Consider the following 18,018-nt stretch of genomic DNA (forward strand, 5'->3'; position numbering starts at 1 on the left):
GCACAGGAGTATACTCTCTATACTTCCTAATCCCCAAAAAAGACGGGTCCCTAAGACCAATCTTGGACCTCAGACCTCTCAATGCTTACATAAATTCGGAGCATTTCCACATGGTCACGCTCCAACAAGTACTCCCTTTACTGAAGAAAGGGGACTTTCTTTCTACACTGGATCTAAAAGACGCTTACTTTCATATCCCAATTCACAAAGCCCACAGAAAATACCTAAGGTTTGTAGTGGAAGGACGACACTATCAATTCAAAGTCCTTCCGTTCGGGGTCACAACGGCACCAAGAGTGTTCACAAAATGCCTAGCTGTGGTGGCAGCACACCTAAGAAGACAACAAATACATGTCTTCCCCTACTTGGACGATTGGCTAATAAAGGCCAAGTCACAAGAAGAATGTCTTCACAACACACAGAAGACAATTCAATTGCTGCACCACCTAGGGTTTACGGTGAACTACAAAAAATCACACCTGCAACCAAACAAGATTCAGCAATACCTGGGGGCTACTATAGACACAGAAAAGGCAATAGCATACCCCAATCCGATCAGGATACAAACAATGGTTGGGTTAATACAAAGATTTCAACCACAACACTCACTACCAGCACGAGTGTTTATGCAACTGTTAGGCATGATGTCCTCCTGCATACTGCTAATACCACATGCCAGGCTACAAATGCGTCCACTACAGGAGTGTCTAGCGACACAGTGGAATCAGGCTCAAGGTCAGATTACAGATCTGGTGTTGGTAGACGACCGTACGCATCGCTCTCTGAAGTGGTGGAACACAAAAAACATTTCCAAAGGACGGTCGTTCCTAGAACCAATTCCACAAGTGATGATAACAGCGGACGCATCACTCTCCGGATGGGGAGCGCATATGGACAAATACACAGTGCAGGGGAAGTGGAGTGTGCAGCAAAAGAAACTGCACATCAACTACCTGGAACTATTAGCAGTATTTCTAGCACTAAAAGCTTTCCGAATGCAAATAACAAACAAGGCAGTCCTGATCAGAACAGACAACATGACTGCAATGTATTATATTCAAAAACAGGGGGGAGGGGGACACTCTCTCCAACTATCCAAACTAGCACAGGACATTTGGAGATGGGCTATTCCTCAAAAGATTTATCTGTTAGCAGAACACCTACCAGGAGTTCAAAATCAGATAGCAGACATCCTAAGCAGACAGTCAGAGCAAGTACACGAATGGGAGCTGCACGACCAAATACTGCAGCCATTTTTCCAGAGATGGGGGCAACCAGAGATAGATCTGTTTGCCAATCATCAGAACGCAAAATGCAAAAACTTCGCATCCAGGTACCCACACCACCGGTCCCAGGGCAATGCACTATGGATAAATTGGTCCAACAAATTTGCTTATGCTTTCCCTCCTCTCCCACTAATTCCGTTAGTGGTTCGGAAACTGCAGCAACACTCAATGACAATGATACTAGTGGCACCCACGTGGGCAGGACAGCCGTGGTTCACCACGCTACTACAACTCTCACAGGTGCCACATCAAAAGCTAAGATTATTACCCATGCACCTTACACAGAACCATGGAGAAATAATGCACCCAGATCCCAAACAATTGAACCTAGCGGTCTGGCTCCTGAGGTCATAGAGTTTGGATATTTAGATTTACCACCAGAATGTATGGAAATCATTAAACAAGCAAGACGTCCTACCACCAGAGCATGCTATGCAGCAAAATGGAAGAGGTTTGCTATACACTGTAACAGTAAGCACATCAACCCTCTGGACGCATCCACTAAACAAATCATTTGCTATTTACTACACTTGCAGCAATGTAACTTAGCATATACCTCTATCAGAGTTCATCTCGCAGCCATAGCGGCGTACCTACAAAACAGGCAACATCTGTCACTGTTTAAAGTACCAGCAATTAAAGCTTTCATGGAAGGACTCAAAAGAGTCATTCCACCAAGACGACCACCTTCCCCAGTCTGGAATCTCAACATAGTACTTACCAGACTAATGGGGCCACCCTTTGAACCTATGCATAGGTGTGAAATACAATTCCTCACATGGAAGGTGGCCTTCCTCATAGCTATCACGTCACTTAGAAGAGTAAGTGAGTTGCAGGCTTTTACGATTCAAGAACCATTCATGCAGTTACACCAAAATAAAGTGGTTCTTAGAACAAACCCAAAATTCTTACCAAAGGTAATTTCGGCATTCCACATCAAACAGTCAGTGGAATTACCGGTTTTCTTTCCAAAACCACAAACAGTAGCGGAAAGAGCCCTACATACATTGGATGTTAGAAGGGCAATATTGTACTATATAGAAAGAACACAAACTTTCAGAAAGACAAAACAGCTATTTGTTGCGTTTTCTCCTACACATAAAGGCAATCCCATCTCTAAAGCAGGCATTGCCAGATGGATTGTAAAATGCATTCAAATATGCTACTTAAAAGCAAAGAGAACATTAACTGTTCCTCCTAGAGCTCACTCTACACGTAAACTAGGAGCATCTATGGCATTTTTGGGAAACATTCCACTAGATGACCTATGCAAAGCAGCTACCTGGGTTACACCGCACACCTTCACAAAACACTATTGTGTAGATGTGCACACAACACAACAAGCTAGAGTGGGACAAGCTGTATTAAAAACTTTATTTCAGACAGTTGCAACAGACACGGGCAACCACCGCTAGGGAGAGAACTGCTGTATAGTCTATTCATAATGTACCATCTGCAGCCCATATGCCTCGAACGGAATATGCTACTTACCAGTATGCATCTGTTCTTGGCATAGAGGGCTGCAGAGTGGTACATGCCCTCCCAGCCTCCCCGGAAACCTGTGTCTGTTCCAACATTATCTTATTTAGATACACTTACATGGGCATTCTTATCTGTATTCTATCATACTACTCCATCTAACCCTACTATGGCAAAACAATCTAAGGATGGAGCCGATGCCCATGCGCACTACCAACCAAGGGAGGAGTCACCAAGATACAAAAGACTCTCCAAGAGAAAAACAAAGTGCAATCATCCGAGCCCAACACCAGATGGCGATCTATTCATAATGTACCACTCTGCAGCCCTCTATGCCAAGAACAGATGCATACTGGTAAGTAGCATATTCCTTTCTACCCCTAGTGGACACCACCAATTTGTGTTAATGCCCTTTGGTCTGGAGAATGCACCTGCCACTTTTCACAGGTTGGTGAATACAGTCCTAGCAGGCCTGGAAGACTATTGTGCAGGTTATCTAGATGATATTGCTGTCTTTAGCTCCACCTGGAAGGATCACCTGGTCCACCTGAGAAATGTTTTGGAGGCCCTGCAAAAAGCAGGCCTAACTATCAAGGCCACCAAGTGCCAGATAGGGCAGAGTCAGGTTGTGTACCTGGGCCACCTTGTGGGTGGAGGTCAGGTTCAACCATTACAGAGCAAAATCCAGACCATCATGGACTGGGTTGCTCCAACCACCCGGACTCAGGTCAGAGCTTTCTTGGGCCTGACTGGGTACTACGGAAGATTTGTCAAACGTTATGGAACTATAGTGACCCCTTTAAATGACTTCACTCCTAAAAGAATGCCAAAGAAAGTTCAGTGGACAGTTAGCTGTCAAAAGGCATTTGATGACCTGAAGCAGGCCTTGTGCACTGCTTCCATTCTGCAAAGTCCAGACTACTTCAAAGAATTAATTGTCCGAACAGATGCATCTGAGTTGGGAGTAGGGGCTGTGTTATCACAATTGAATGATGAAGGTCAGGATCAGCCAATAGCTTTTATTAGTGGAAGGCTGACCCCCCAGAGAGAAACGTTGGTCAGCCATTGAGAGGGAAGCCTTTGCTGTGGTTTGGGCTCTGAAGAAGCTGAGGCCATAACTGTTTGGCACTCACTTCACTGTTTAGACTGACCATAAGCACCTCTTATTGCTAAAGCAAATGAAGGGTGAAATCCTCAAACTTTTAAGGTGGTCCATTTCCCTACAGGGGATGGACTATACAGTGGAACATAGACCTGGGAGTAACCATGCCAATGCAGATGGACTCTCCAGATATGTCCACTTAGAACATGAAGACTCAACTGGTCATGGCTAGTTTCATGTCATTGTGTTTGGGGGGGGGGGGGGTTATGTAGGAGAGTAGGATCGGCTTCTTATAGTTACCCCCACTTTCTGCTGATGTTTCACTGTTTTTTTTACTTTAGTCCGGCTGGGGCCCTGCTATCCAGGACCCCAGCTTAGTCCTCTCTAAAATGATTGCATGTACTTTAGGTACACCACAGATTGGAGTCTGGGGTACCCTTATAAGGCCCTAGTATATGGTATCCTATATACCCAGGGCATAGGTACCCCAGAAGCCTCTCTGGGGCTGCAGCATGTATTATGCCACCCCTGAGAGACCATGCAAAATGACACAACAGGTCTGCTACAGCAGCCTGTGTAAGGTGGTGTATGCACCCCTTACTCAGATATAGGTTTCCTATATCTACCTTATCACTACATATATAAACATATACCAGTCACCCCTATGGCAGGCCTTATCAATCCTGAAGGCAGGGTGCTGGGTTTTGTGTGAGAGGGTGCCCATGCATGAGCAGAGCCCCTCTGCAGCCTTCGGAATCTCTCCTCCGGGGTTGTTAGTGATGCAGCCTAGACCATATACTCTGAAGTGCATTATAACCTCGCGGTAAATGCTAACTTTAAAACCCCTACACAGAACCATGTCGTGTTTGGTGTCAAACACCTTGGAATCATACCTCCACACCAGTAACTGGTGTGGGAGATATGATTCCTCCATGGTAGAACCACCAGGCTACCCGGTACCAGCTTTCCTTAACCCTGGCATCACAAAATGGATGCTGCAGCCACAGACACGAGTCTGCCCTCCTGCTGCTGGACGAAACTCTGGCAGGGGAAGGCTGGACAATAGGTTTCCTGTCACAAGGAGGTGTAACCACCTCCCAGACCGGCTTTAGTGTATTGGGGCTGGGTGGGTGCACTCCAAGAGTGCTTTGAAGTCTGCACTAGGGGCACATTTGGTGTTCCTGTGCATAGTCCAGCTCAAACAGTTTGCAGGGGCACTCAGTCCCTGCTCTGATGTGAAACTGGACAAAGAATATGGGAGTAGTCACCCCTCTGTCCAGACGCTCCCTTAGGTGGGTCCCCAGAGTTTGTCCCACCCCTTCCCTGGGTATAAAGTAGGAACTCCTGACTACAGGACTTTAGATTTTACCTGGACAAAACTCTGCTACAGAATCCCAGAACTTCAACTATCTACACTTCGTTGGATGACCAAAGAATCTCCCTTGGAGTAAAGGAGTTACTTCCCTGACAGGCAGGCACCAAAGACGCATCTATTCGGTTTGCAACTACGCAGCTACCGAAGGACTCCGAAGACTTTGCAACACAGGAGGTGGGTTTCCAAGCTTCCCCGAGGTCGATCCGTGCTCTCAGCAAACCTGAGATTCAAAGCCCTCTTGGGAACCATGCAACCCGATTCTCTGGACACCGTGCACATTTGCAGCAGCATATACTTCTTGACCGTCCCTGGGGTTGTGCTTTTGGGCTACTCCTAGTTCAGACCCCGAGCAGTGATTCCACCGAAGATTCCTCTCGAGGTCCCTTCCCGATCCCTTATTCGTCGACTTGTGGGTCCCTGGGAAGGGTACTTTAACTTTGAATGGGCTTACCTGGTTGCTCCAGACATGACCTGACTATCTATTGCTTGGGGAGTCACCAGGACCTTGCTGGTCCATTCCGAAGCCATTTTACTCTCACCGCGTGGGTTGCAATTGCCAAGGTTTGTTGGTCTCCAGTCCGGACACCAACCCCCCAGCACTCAACATCCTTCGTAGGACAGCTCGCTTGCAGACTCTGGTCGTCGACGACGTCTCCTGGACCCCGTGACAGCGGAGTCAAGCTTCTCCTCATCGCACCTGAAACACCCGACATTGGTGGACATTGGTCTATCGTGCCCCTTGTCACCCTGAAGTGACCCAGACTCTGTCCCCTCTGCTTTCAGGTTCTTCACATCCCCGATCCAGGCTTGGATCGCGCCAACCACTTTTCCTTTCCACTGCAGCAGCACTTTGCAGCAACTCGCCATTGAAAACAGAGAAGATTCACGACACCATTTGGCACCTATGCACCCGGCTTCCCTGGGTGAGGTAACACGAGTACTCCGGTGCTCCCATGGGTGCTGGCCCTAGAACCTTCTAAGTCTAAAAGGGTTTGCTCCAAGTCCTCCCCGAAGTGTCCTTAATCTTTAATTTTCCAACTGGGACTTTCCCATAGGATTGTACAGAGCTCGCAGCTGTGTTCTCACACTGCACGCGTCCCCCGTGGGTCCCCTGTGTCACTGCCTTGGGTGGTTCCTTGGGTCCCAGCGATTCCATGTGCTCTAGGTACTGTGTCTAGTCAAGTCATGGTTCTTATACCACTTTCTTAATGCCTTCGCTGCGTTTGTCGGCCAACGGCCATCGGGTCCAGTACCTCCGTAGTGCTGTGAACGTCCGTTGGCCGACGCGGCTCGCCCACTCCGCTTAACCGCTGCACCGCGGCATAACTGCCGCCGCAGTTAATATATGGTTTGGTCTCCCAGTGGTGCCCATTGCATATTGTGCTATTTACTTAAGTTCTATTGTGCTGATATTGTGTATCTTGCTCTATAATCTCATAAAGAGATTACTAGAGAGTGTTTAGTAATAAATACATATATTTTATATATAGTGTGTGTAGTTCTCCTTTCATTTAGACATTCAAGAGGTTATAATCTGGTAAACCAGGCTGCTTTACACTCCTTCAAGACTTAGCCTGAAGGCTGCTCTCCATAGCTACCACTAGGATAGCTTTCAATAAAGGTTGTCTTAAACCTATCATCAATAAGGTTTGTTTGGACTGGTGCAAGGTGCCCACTATAACCAGTGGACAGCATATGCCAGGCCAACTTCTCACAGCCAGGTCTTGAGAAGTCTCCTGAAGGTCAGCAGGTCCTGGGTCTGCCGAAGGTGGACAGGGAGGGTGTTCCATGTCTTGGCAGCGAGGTGGTAGAATGATCACCCGCCGGTGGTCATTCTGCGCAATGCATGGTACGATGGCGAGGGCAAGGTCAGCAGAGCGAAGCTGGCGGTTCAGGGTGTATAAGGTGAGTTGTTTGTTGAGGTATGCTGGTCCGGAGTTGTGGAGTGCCTTATGAGCGTGGGTGAGGAGTTTGAAGGTGATCCTCTTGTCGACAGGGAGCCAGTGCACGTCTCAGGTGGGCTGTGATGTGCCTGTGGCGGGCGATGTCGAGGATGAGGCGTGCGCAGGCATTCTTTATGCGTTGTAGTCGTTTCTGGAGTTTGGCCGTGGTTCCCGCGTAGAGGGGATTGCCGTAGTCCAGTCTGCTGCTGACGAGGGCCTGGGTGACCCTCCTTCTGGTTCCTATGGGGATCCATCTGTAGATCTTGCGGAGCATGCGAAGTGTATTGAAGCAGGAGGAGACGGCGTTGACATGCTGGGTCATTGATAGTAATGAGTCTAAGATGAACCCCAGGTTGCGTGCATGGTCGCTGAGTGTCGGTGCAGCTCCCAGTGTGGCCGGCCACCAGAAGTCTTCCAGGCGGAGGAGGTGGAGCCAGGGATGAGGACCTCCGTCTTGTCTGAGTTCAGTTTCAGACGGCTGTTCTTCATCCATACGGCGACGGCCTTCATTCCTTCGTGGAGGTTGGTTTTGGCGGTGGTGGGGGCCTTGGTGAGGGAGACGATCAGCTGGGTGTCATCGGAATATGAGATGATGTTGTGCAATCGGATGATGTTGGCGAGTGGTGCCATGTAGACGTTGAAAAGGGTTGGGTTGAGGGATGGTCCTTTGGGGTACGCCGCAGAGGATCTTGGTGGATTCAGATCAGAATGGAGGGGGCGGACACTCTGTGTTCTGCGGTGAGGAAGGAGGTGGTCCAGTCCAGGGCTTTGTCGCGGATCCCTGCGTTGTGGAAGCGTGTGCGTGGGGTGTGGTGACAGACGGTGTCAAAGGCGGCCGAAAGGTCCAGGAGGATGAGGGCCACGTTTCGGCATTGTCCAGCTGGGTCCTGATGTCTTCGGTGGCACCTTTGAGAGCAGTTTCAGTGCTGTGGTTGCTGCGGAATCCAGATTGGGACGGGTCCAGAGCGGCGTTCTCCTCGAGGAAGCGGGTCAGTTACCTGTTGACAATCTTCTCAATGACTTTTGATGGGAGTGGAAGCAGGGAGATGGGCCGGAAGTTCTTGAGGTCCTTAGGGTCTGCCTTGGGTTTCTTGAGTAAGGCGTTGATCTCCACGTGCTTCCAAGTCTCCGGGAGGTGGCGGTATTGAAGGAGTTGTTGACGATCTTCCAGAGATGGGGTGCAATGATGGACCTTGCTTTGTTGAAGATGTGGTGCGGGCAGGGGGTCAGATGGTGAGCTGGAGTGCATTGTGTTCATGATTTTGATGGTGTCGACGTCATTGACATGGGTCCAGGAGCGCAGGAGGTCGGTGTGGCTGGGGGGTGGTGGGTCTGAGGTGTCGACGGTTTTCGGGGGGCCTAGTTGTTGAAGCTGTTGTGGATGTCTGCGACCTTGCGGTGAAAGAAGATGGTTAGGGAGTCGCAGAGGTCTTGCGACGGCAGGATGTCGTTGGAGTTAGTGCTGGGGTTGGAGAGTTCCTTCACTATGTTGAAGAGCTCTTTGCTGTTGTGTGCGTTGTTGTCAATGCGTTCCTTGAAGGAGGTCCTTTTGGCAGTTCGGATGAGTTGGTGGTGCCTGCAGATGGCGTTCTTGTGGGCTGCGTTGTTGTCAGGTGTCTGTTCATGGTGCCACTTCTCGAGTCTTCAGCAGGTCTGCTTGGAAGCTTGGAGGCCGGCGGTGAACCAGATGGCTTTTCTGTTGGTGCGTCTGTTTGAGGGTTTCTTGATCGGGGCGAGAGTGTTGGTGCAGTCGTCGATCCATTGCCTGAGGTTGCGGGCGGCAGTGTCGGTGTTGACGGTGCCTGTTGGTGGGTTTTGGGGAAGGGTGGCGATTAGCTGGTCTTCTATGACTTTGTTCCAGCTGCGGCGGGGGGGATCTGTTGTGGGTGGTGGTGCTTGGTGGGTTTGTCAAATGTGAAGTGGATGCAGCGGTGGTCAGTCCAATGAAGTTTGGTGGTGTGGCTGAAGGTGACATGATTGCTGGCGGAAAAGATGGGGTCGAGCGTGTGTCCGGCCTGAGTGGGTGGGAGTCATGACTAGCTGTTTGGGTCCGAGGTTGTCGAGCAGGGTGGTGGAGTTGCTGTTGTAGGCATTCTCGGGGTGAAAGTTCAGCTCTCCAAGGAGGATGTAGTCCATGGATGCAAGGGCATGCAAGCTGACGAAGTCAGCGATGGAGACACTAAAATGTGGCCGGGGTCCGGGGGTCTGTAGATGAGGGTTCCTCTGAGGGTGTTGTTGGGATCAATGTGGATCTGGAAGTGCAGGTGTTCTGCGGCTCTTAGGATGCCTTCGGTGCTAGTCGAGATTCTGAGGGTATTCCTGTGGACAATGGCAATTCCTGCTCTGTTGGTGTGGTCCCTGTGGGTGATCTTGTAGCCAGCCGTCTGGGATGGCTATGGTGATGTCCGGTGCCGAGGAGGGGTTCATCCAGGTCTCCGTCAGAAAGGCGACGTCCGGGAGGATGAGTCAAGTAAGTCCCAGAGTTTGATGGTGTGCTTGTGGGCGGAGCAGGTGTTGAGTAGTATGAATCTGAGGTGGTTGCGTCCTACCCCGGTGGGCAGGGTGGTGGCTTGGAGGCTGGTGAAGCTGCAGCTCCGGCAGGAGAAGGGTCAGTGGTTGCGCTTTGGGGTGGCCACGAAGCAGGTGGATGATCATCCGGCGTTGAGTTTGTGGAGGGTGCAGGCATCGTAGCAGTGGTGGGCGTCGTGGCGGTCGCTGGGGCCAGGGGGTCTGGCGCTGGGCGCGGTCCAGTCACGGACAGGCTTGCCGTTGGCTGGGTGGATATACTCCAACAACTGGAGAGATATACTTCAACAGCTGGGTGGATATAAACCAACAACCGGGGAGATGTACTTCAACAAATGGGGAGATATACTTCATCGGCTGAAGAGATATACTTCAACAGATGGGAGGGTACACTTCAGTAGCTAGTATGTATACTTTAGAAACTTTGGAGAAGTATACTTCAACAAGTGAGGCTGTACATTTCAAAGACAGAGGAGGTATAGATGAACAGGTGGGGAGGTAGACAAGAATAGCTTAGGTGGTGTAATTTAATGACCGTGAAGGTAATATTCAGTAACCTGGCATTGTATATGGTAAGGTATCCTTTCGTAACTAAAGAGGTGTGCTTCATAAGTGGAGAGCTGTACTTCAAGAGTAGGGGAGATGTACTTCAAAAGTAGGGGAGATGTACTTCAAGAGTAGAGGAGATGTACTTCAAGAGTAGGGGGGATGTACTTCAAGATTAGGGGTGATGTACTTCAAGAGTAGGGGAGATGGAATTCAAGAGTAGGGGAGATGGAATTCAAGAGTAGGGGAGATGGAATTCAAGAGTAGGGGAGATGGAATTCAAGAGTAGGGGGGATCTACTTCAAGAGTAGGGGAGATGTACTTCAAGAGTAGGGGAGATGTACTTCAAGAGTAGGGGAGATGTACTTCAAGAGTAGGGGAGATGTACTTCAAGAGTAGGGGAGATGTACTTCAAGAGTAGGGGAGATGTACTTCAAGAGTAGGAGGGATGTACTTCAAGATTAGGGGAGATGGAATTCAAGAGTAGGGGAGATGGACTTCAAGAGTAGGGGAGATGGACTTCAAGAGTAGGGGAGATGGACTTCAAGAGTAGGGGAGATGGACTTCAAGAGTAGGGGAGATGGACTTCAAGAGTAGGGGAGATGGACTTCAAGAGTAGGGGAGATGGACTTCAAGAGTAGGGGAGATGGACTTCAAGAGTAGGGGAGAAGGGCTTCAAGAGTAGGGGAGATGGAATTCAAGAGTAGGGGAGATGGAATTCAAGAGTAGGGGAGATGGAATTCAAGAGTAGGGGAGATGTACTTCAAGAGTAGGGGAGATGGAATTCAAGAGTAGGGGAGATGGAATTCAAGAGTAGGGGAGATGGAATTCAAGAGTAGGGGAGATGGAATTCAAGAGTAGGGGAGATGTACTTCAAGAGTAGGGGAGATGTACTTCAAGAGTAGGGGAGATGTACTTCAAGAGTAGGGGGATCTACTTCAAGAGTAGGGGAGATGTACTTCAAGAGTAGGGGAGATGTACTTCAAGAGTAGGGGAGATGTACTTCAAGAGTAGGGGGGATGTACTTCAAGAGTAGGGGAGATGTACTTCAAGAGTAGGGGAGATGTACTTCAAGAGTAGGGGAGATGTACTTCAAGAGTAGGGGAGATGTACTTCAAGAGTAGGGGAGATGTACTTCAAGAGTAGGGGGATCTACTTCAAGAGTAGGGGGATCTACTTCAAGAGTAGGGGGATCTACTTCAAGAGTAGGGGAGATGGAATTCAAGAGTAGGGGAGATGGAATTCAAGAGTAGGGGAGATGGAATTCAAGAGTAGGGAGATGTACTTGAAGAGGTGGAGAGATGTACTTCAAGAGTAGGAGGGATCTACTTCAAGAGTAGGAGGGATCTACTTCAAGAGTAGGGAGATGTACCTCAAGAGTAGGGCAGATGTACTTCAAGAGTAGGAGGGATGTACCTCAAGAGTAGGGGAGATGTACTTCAAGAGTAGGGGAGATGTACCTCAAGAGTAGGGGAGATGTACCTCAAGAGTAGGGGAGATGTACCTCAAGAGTAGGGGAGATGTACTTCAAGAATAGGAGGGATCTACTTCAAGAGTAGGGGGATCTACTTCAAGAGTAGGGGAGATGTACTTCAAGAGTAGGGGAGATGTACTTCAAAAGTAGGGGAGATATACTTCAAGAGTAGGGGAGATGTACTTCAAGAGTAGGGGAGATGTACTTCAAGAGTAGGGGGGATGTACTTCAAGATTAGGGGTGATGTACTTCAAGAGTAGGGGAGATGGAATTCAAGAGTAGGGGAGATGGAATTCAAGAGTAGGGGAGATGGAATTCAAGAGTAGGGGAGATGGAATTCAAGAGTAGGGGAGATGGAATTCAAGAGTAGGGGAGATGTACTTCAAGAGTAGGGGAGATGTACTTCAAGAGTAGGGGGGATCTACTTCAAGAGTAGGGGGGATGTACTTCAAAAGTAGGGGAGATGTACTTCAAAAGTAGGGGAGATGTACTTCAAGAGTAGGGGAGATGTACTTCAAGAGTAGGAGGGATGTACCTCAAGAGTAGGGGAGATGTACTTCAAGAGTAGGGGAGATGTACTTCAAGAATAGGAGGGATCTACTTCAAGAGTAGGGGGATCTACTTCAAGAGTAGGGGAGATGTACTTCAAGAGTAGGGGAGATGTACTTCAACAGGTGGTGAGATACTTTAATTGGAAGGACTGCTTCAGTAGCTGGAGGAATACACTTCCATGAATGAGGATTTATATTCCAATGAATGAAGGTATAGATGAACAGTTGGGTGGTCATGCCCCAATAACTGTGGAGGCAAGATCCGATAAACGTGGGGTATTGAATGGGGAGGTATTAACTGATGAGGTACCCTTTATTAACTGAAGAGGCGAGCTTCGTAGGTGGAGAGCTGGAATGAAAGAGCTGGGGAGATAGTCAGTGACCCGACTGATAGTGCCCTCCCCTGCACCGAGTTCCTCACGCCTCTTGTGTTTTCAGATTTCATCGACCGGACCAAGAACCCCCGGATGCCCTGGAGGGACATCGGCGTGGTGGTGCATGGGACGGCAGCGAGGGATGTGGCTAGACACTTCATCCAGCGCTGGAACTACACCAAGGTGAGTCCTGGGGGACGGTGGGTAGGAGGGGTGAAAGGATGGGTTGTCCCACCCGCTCATGGGTAACGCAGGCCCCTGCAGCACCACGGGCCCCCACCCTTCAAGTAAAAAGCAAGGCCTAGGAGTCTCATTCTGCTGGGGGGGGCATCATTTTACGTGAAGCCACTGACTGACCCCGCTGCGTTACTCTGCCCCAGGGAGGCTTTCCCACACACCCACCTATGGATTTTGACACGTTCCCAGATGTACCATTAGTAGTCGAATTGGGAATGCGTCAAAATGCTGCGCTGCGGAGCACGAGGAAAGAGGAAAACGCCTCTGAGGATTGTTTTTGTGCATGAAAGTGTCCCTTTCTACGCATAAAACAATCCTGCCTGTAACATGGGCGCCCTTGCAGCAGGGCACAAGGGGGCACAAGGGTGCCTGCATTGGCTCCAGGCAGCGCATTGCACCAGCGCAAGGAAAGAACAGGAATGTGCCGAATAATGTTAAATACAGCGCATTCCTGCCCTTTCACACAACGCAGAAAGGTAGCTTGCTGCGCTGCGTGAAATAATGAGAATTCACCCCTAGATGACAGAATGCTTAATAAAAAGTTTTAAAAAAGGTAAGTAATCTTATCCCAGCAAATACTGGCACAGATGACTTCAATTGTATTTTATAAACTTCGAGTCTATTCCCAAATGATTAATAAAGCAAACAAAGGCAGCTCCTGGTCCTGGCAAAAGCTGAAAGGAGGAACCAAGGCTGGTATTTTTCTCTGACTAACGTGGCAGCCGCACCCCGAGTCGAGCGTAGACTGGCATTGGGGCACAGTGGGGCACCTGGCCGCCCGGTCCTGTTGTCGCGTTTATCCACTGCTGTTGTGATGCCTCTGTAGCTCGGTCCTCCATCTTGGAATCCCACCAGGGGATGGTAAGGGGGGTGCGGACGCTTCCAGGGCTGTCGTGGCACATCCCAGTGCCATGCATTGAAGTACACCACTGACATGCCCATGCTAGACGGAGGGTATCACTGCTCGTGATCTCTCGTCCCAGGTCACAAGCACACATGTATGTCTCCCCGTATGACCACTTGAGGGCCCCAGATGGCTTGTGTCTCCCTCACCTCCCTGCTCGTAAACAGGTATGTGCTGGACCATGATCCTCCCTGGATGCCAGGTGAGTGCTAAAGAAGGGAGTGCCCTGCCCTCTGTTCGAGGGTTAGGTTCAATCTTTGAGGAGCCATGCTTCGTCACCCCCACACACCTGCGACCCATCTCTCCCACACACACAATGCTTGACTACAAAGTGCGAAGTGTGGGCAGTGCAAGCTTAAAGGCAGCTCTGAGCTCCCTCATCAAGCATTACCCTGAGCTCAGTGTCTAAGAGCTTTTTTAGTGTTTAAAATAAAATGTTTGTAGTAAGGTGGTGTGCACCCCGGTTTACCAAACATCCTTTTGTGTACTGCAGATCCACGTCACATACCTGCCAACTCACACGGTGCAACCGTGTGACACACAATATCGGCTCCAATCACACAGTCTCCCGGTGAGGAGCTGATATCACACAGTGGCAGGGAAAACAAGCTGAAAAACACTGCAAATAGTGGTTTTCCAGACCGTTTTCGAGTAGCTTTGAACTGCCGACATCCATTAGGGGTGTGCAAACACCCCAGGACATCGGCACCAGCCTCAGCGAGCTTTTTTTCTTTTCGAGGAGGGGGCTTGGGGCGTGGTGGGGGTTCAAAAGTGCCTCATAGATACTTCTCGGTATGAGGCCCCCGCCCCTTCAAGGCCCTGCCCCATCATCACACGGTGAGATTGTTCTTCAAGTTGGCAGGTATGACGTTGTTTGGTGTTCGCACGCGAGGACCATGGGCCGCAGGCCAGTGATGCTCTAGGCTAGCAGTTGCAAGCCTTCCCTCGTGGACCAGAAACAACAAGGCCAGCCGGTGAGGGACACTCCTCACCAGGGGGCCAGAGCCCGGCATTGGGGCAAGGGTCTGTTTCCCCTGCCCGCCAGCCTGGCTCTAACACTACCTGCTCCTCTCGTTTGGATTGGCTCCCACATCCCTGGAAATGGTAGATTCCCGTCCCTCAGCCCACATGAGACTTCTCTCCTCCAAGAGAGGTGGCCCTGGGAGTACTGTATGCTACTGTGTACTACATGCATGTGATAAACCCATCACATGAGCGCTTGGGCACACGCTGCAGTAGTGCCACTCCAACTGTGCTCCGAGCGCCTTCTAGGCTGATTTAGCTCCCTGGTGCCCTCAGGTGTGGAGCTTTGGCACCTACAGAAGGTGGAATCCATTAAGTGTTCTACGTACCGGTATGATCCACCATTTTGTTGATTCCTTTGCAACCGTCCTCAATCTCAAAGCCAACATGTGCGCTCTACATATGTGCCGTGATCTGTGGGCACGAAGAAGCGCTGTATGCTGTTGGCTCTGTCTCTAGGCACTGCATCATGCAGAGCTCTCCTTGGGGCTGTTCCACTTGTCCAGCCCAGGGTAGCCCAACGAATGCCCAGTCCTCTGCCCACCACAACTTAAGGGCAGCACAACCTACATCTAATCATAAAAATCTGAAAAACTAATTTTCCAATTTCTATGGGCACTATAAGGGAAAATCAGAATAAATGATAGTGAAAAATCATAGCGCTAGATGTACAAAGCTCTTTTGCGTTCACGAACAGACCAATTCGCAGAAACAGGCCATTTGCGAACGCAAAAAAAGACATTTTCAAATGTGTAAATCTCTAATTGCGTTTCGATAATCTGATACCGAATCTTAATGAGGGATTGCATTTCAGTATTTGGAAGGGGCGTGTTTAAGGCATCCCTTCGTAATACCGATTCACATTGGTATGTACAAATGTATTGCGACCGAAATGCGGTCACAAAACATTCACATTTTACCATCAAGTTTAAGTTGATGGTAAGCCATTCGCAAAAGGGAAGGGCTTCCACAGGAACCCCTTCCCATTTGAGAATGAAATAAAATATATTTTTAAGACCGAGCAGTGGTTCCACAGACCACAACCTACTCTTAAAAAATTAAAAAAAGAATTTTTGTTTTTTAAACGCATCCTGTTTGCTGCATTTAAAAATAGAATTAAAAAAGATTTCCTTTATTTAAAAGTGACCCCAGAAGACCCCATCCCAGTGATTTTTGCAATTCACAGTGGATCGCAAACTGAGACCTACCTCATTAATATTCATGAGGTAGGTGTATTTGTGACCCACTCGGAATCACAGAAAATGTAAAACGTACCTTTGTACATCAGTGTTTGCGATTACCAAATAGCGAATCACAAAAATTTACAATTTGGTAATCGCAAACACTAAGCTTCGTACATCTGGCCCATAGTATCTTTTCTTAGACAAAAGTCAACAGTACTGTGAAAAGTACATGAAATGACAGGCTGTGCACTGTCCGTAAACTTGGAATTGTAGAAAAGACGCTCATTGAAATCCATGTGGTCTCTGTTCCCCTCGGACGCATCTCTCCTCCGCTAACGTTTGTGGGTCCTGACTTCCGAGTCTGCACCTCGCTCGCACACCTCGCTCTGTCAGTAAGAATGTTGTAACAGCGGCCTTTATGTGCATGAATGCAAAGCGACCTGCACCTCAGACAGATTTCCTCAGCCCCCTGTAGACCGCTTCCCTCAGCCCCCTCTAAATGTTTGTACAACGAGTGCTTAATTTGAGCAGCTGATTTCTGGTGCTCAGCACTGGCACCTAATAGTCAACACTGGCCCTTCTAACAGTCCACCACATGGTGGCACTGTTTGTCTAATTTCGAAATGCGTACAACAGCCGCTGTTTAAAAATGTATTATACAATAACTAATACTTGCCACTCTAGCCATTCTTTTAGCTGTGGGTGGCTTGGAGTAGTCTGAATTGTCACTTGCACGAATGTGAGGTTAGTAGTCGTGTTGGTTCTGTCATTGTCAGCATTGGTAGGGGCAACGGCGAGTGCCGGCTGTAGTGGCCTCAAGGCAAGGGCCCTGGCAAGTACTTTTTTTTTAGAATTTAACCACTGTTTATAGCTGACAGTGCACATGTAGTTTGTGCATTGAGTGACAGTGGTTAGGAGTCACTGTTCCACCGGGGCTGGGCCCGCTCTCCCCAACGCGGGTGGCCACTGCTAAAATGGGGACCTCGGTCAGTGTCGTCTGTCACTGCAGCTCCCCTCCTTGGACCGGTCGCCCCTCTTTCCTTTCTGGTGTTTCTACACACTTTCTGAGTGTCTGGAAATTCAAGGACAGATGGGAAATCAGAGGGTAACTCCCAGGCTTTCAAAAACCTGTTAAAAATCTGCAAAATGGCCAAAATCTTCAAGAAGCATAGAAATTGGTGGTAGCGAAGACATTTTCAGGGAACACAAACACAATCTCCACAGTATATTTGGATGGCTGCTAATAGTGTGTTTTTATTTCCCTCTTGATTGATGGACATGCTCTGCCTTTCTCATCTCTGTAGACCATCAAGACAAAGTACAAAGACGTCTCCTTCCCCTACCTGCTGCCGAAGTCCCACCAAACGGCCAACAGGCAGCCCTTCACTGTCCCGGGGTCTCAGGAGGCCAAGGTCCAGGTGAGTGACAGTAACAGGAAGAGGACCCCGTGGGTGAGTCCTTGGTGAAGGCTCCAGGCTTGATTGTGGGTGAGTCGAACCAGTGGGTGGCTCCTAAGCAGAGGCATCGGTCCAGGCATCCGGCTGGGTGAGCTCAACAAGTGGGTGAGTCCATAGTGGAGACATTGCTCCAGGCCTCCGGCAGGGTGAGTCCTTAGTAGAGGCATTGCTCCAGGCCTCCGGCAGGGTGAGTCCTTAGTAGAGGCATTGCTCCAGGCCTTAGGTAGGGTGAGTCCTTAGTAGAGGCATTGCTCCAGGCCTCGCGTAGGGTGAGTCCTCAGTAGAGGCATTGCTCCAGGCCTCGGGTCGGGTGAGTCCTCAGTAGAGGCATTGCTCCAGGCCTCGGGTAGGGTGAGTCCTTAGTAGAGGCATTGCTCCAGGCCTCGTGTAGGGTGAGTCCTCAGTAGAGGCATTGCTCCAGGCCTCGGGTAGGGTGAGTCCTTAGTAGAGGCATTGCTCCAGGCCTCGGGTAGGGTGAGTCCTCAGTAGAGGCATTGCTCCAGGCCTCGCGTAGGGTGAGTCCTCAGTAGAGGCATTGCTCCAGGCCTCTGGTAGGG

At 49.5% G+C, this 18,018-nt stretch overlaps 1 protein-coding gene across 2 annotated transcripts in view; it reads left to right on the forward strand.

Annotated features, from left to right (window-relative positions):
• Positions 1-18,018, forward strand: part of PLD2 (phospholipase D2) — a 476,181-nt gene that overhangs the window by 367,990 nt on the left and 90,173 nt on the right. For both annotated transcript variants that reach the window (XM_086946231.1, XM_086946232.1), the window contains exons 17-18: positions 12,721-12,839; positions 17,309-17,422. In XM_086946231.1, coding sequence (XP_086802357.1) covers positions 12,721-12,839; positions 17,309-17,422 — 233 coding nt within the window. The remainder of the gene's footprint in view (positions 1-12,720; positions 12,840-17,308; positions 17,423-18,018) is intronic.

This window comes from Lissotriton vulgaris, chromosome 12, assembly GCF_964263255.1.
Source record: "Lissotriton vulgaris chromosome 12, aLisVul1.2, whole genome shotgun sequence".
Lineage (NCBI taxonomy): Eukaryota > Metazoa > Chordata > Amphibia > Caudata > Salamandridae > Lissotriton > Lissotriton vulgaris.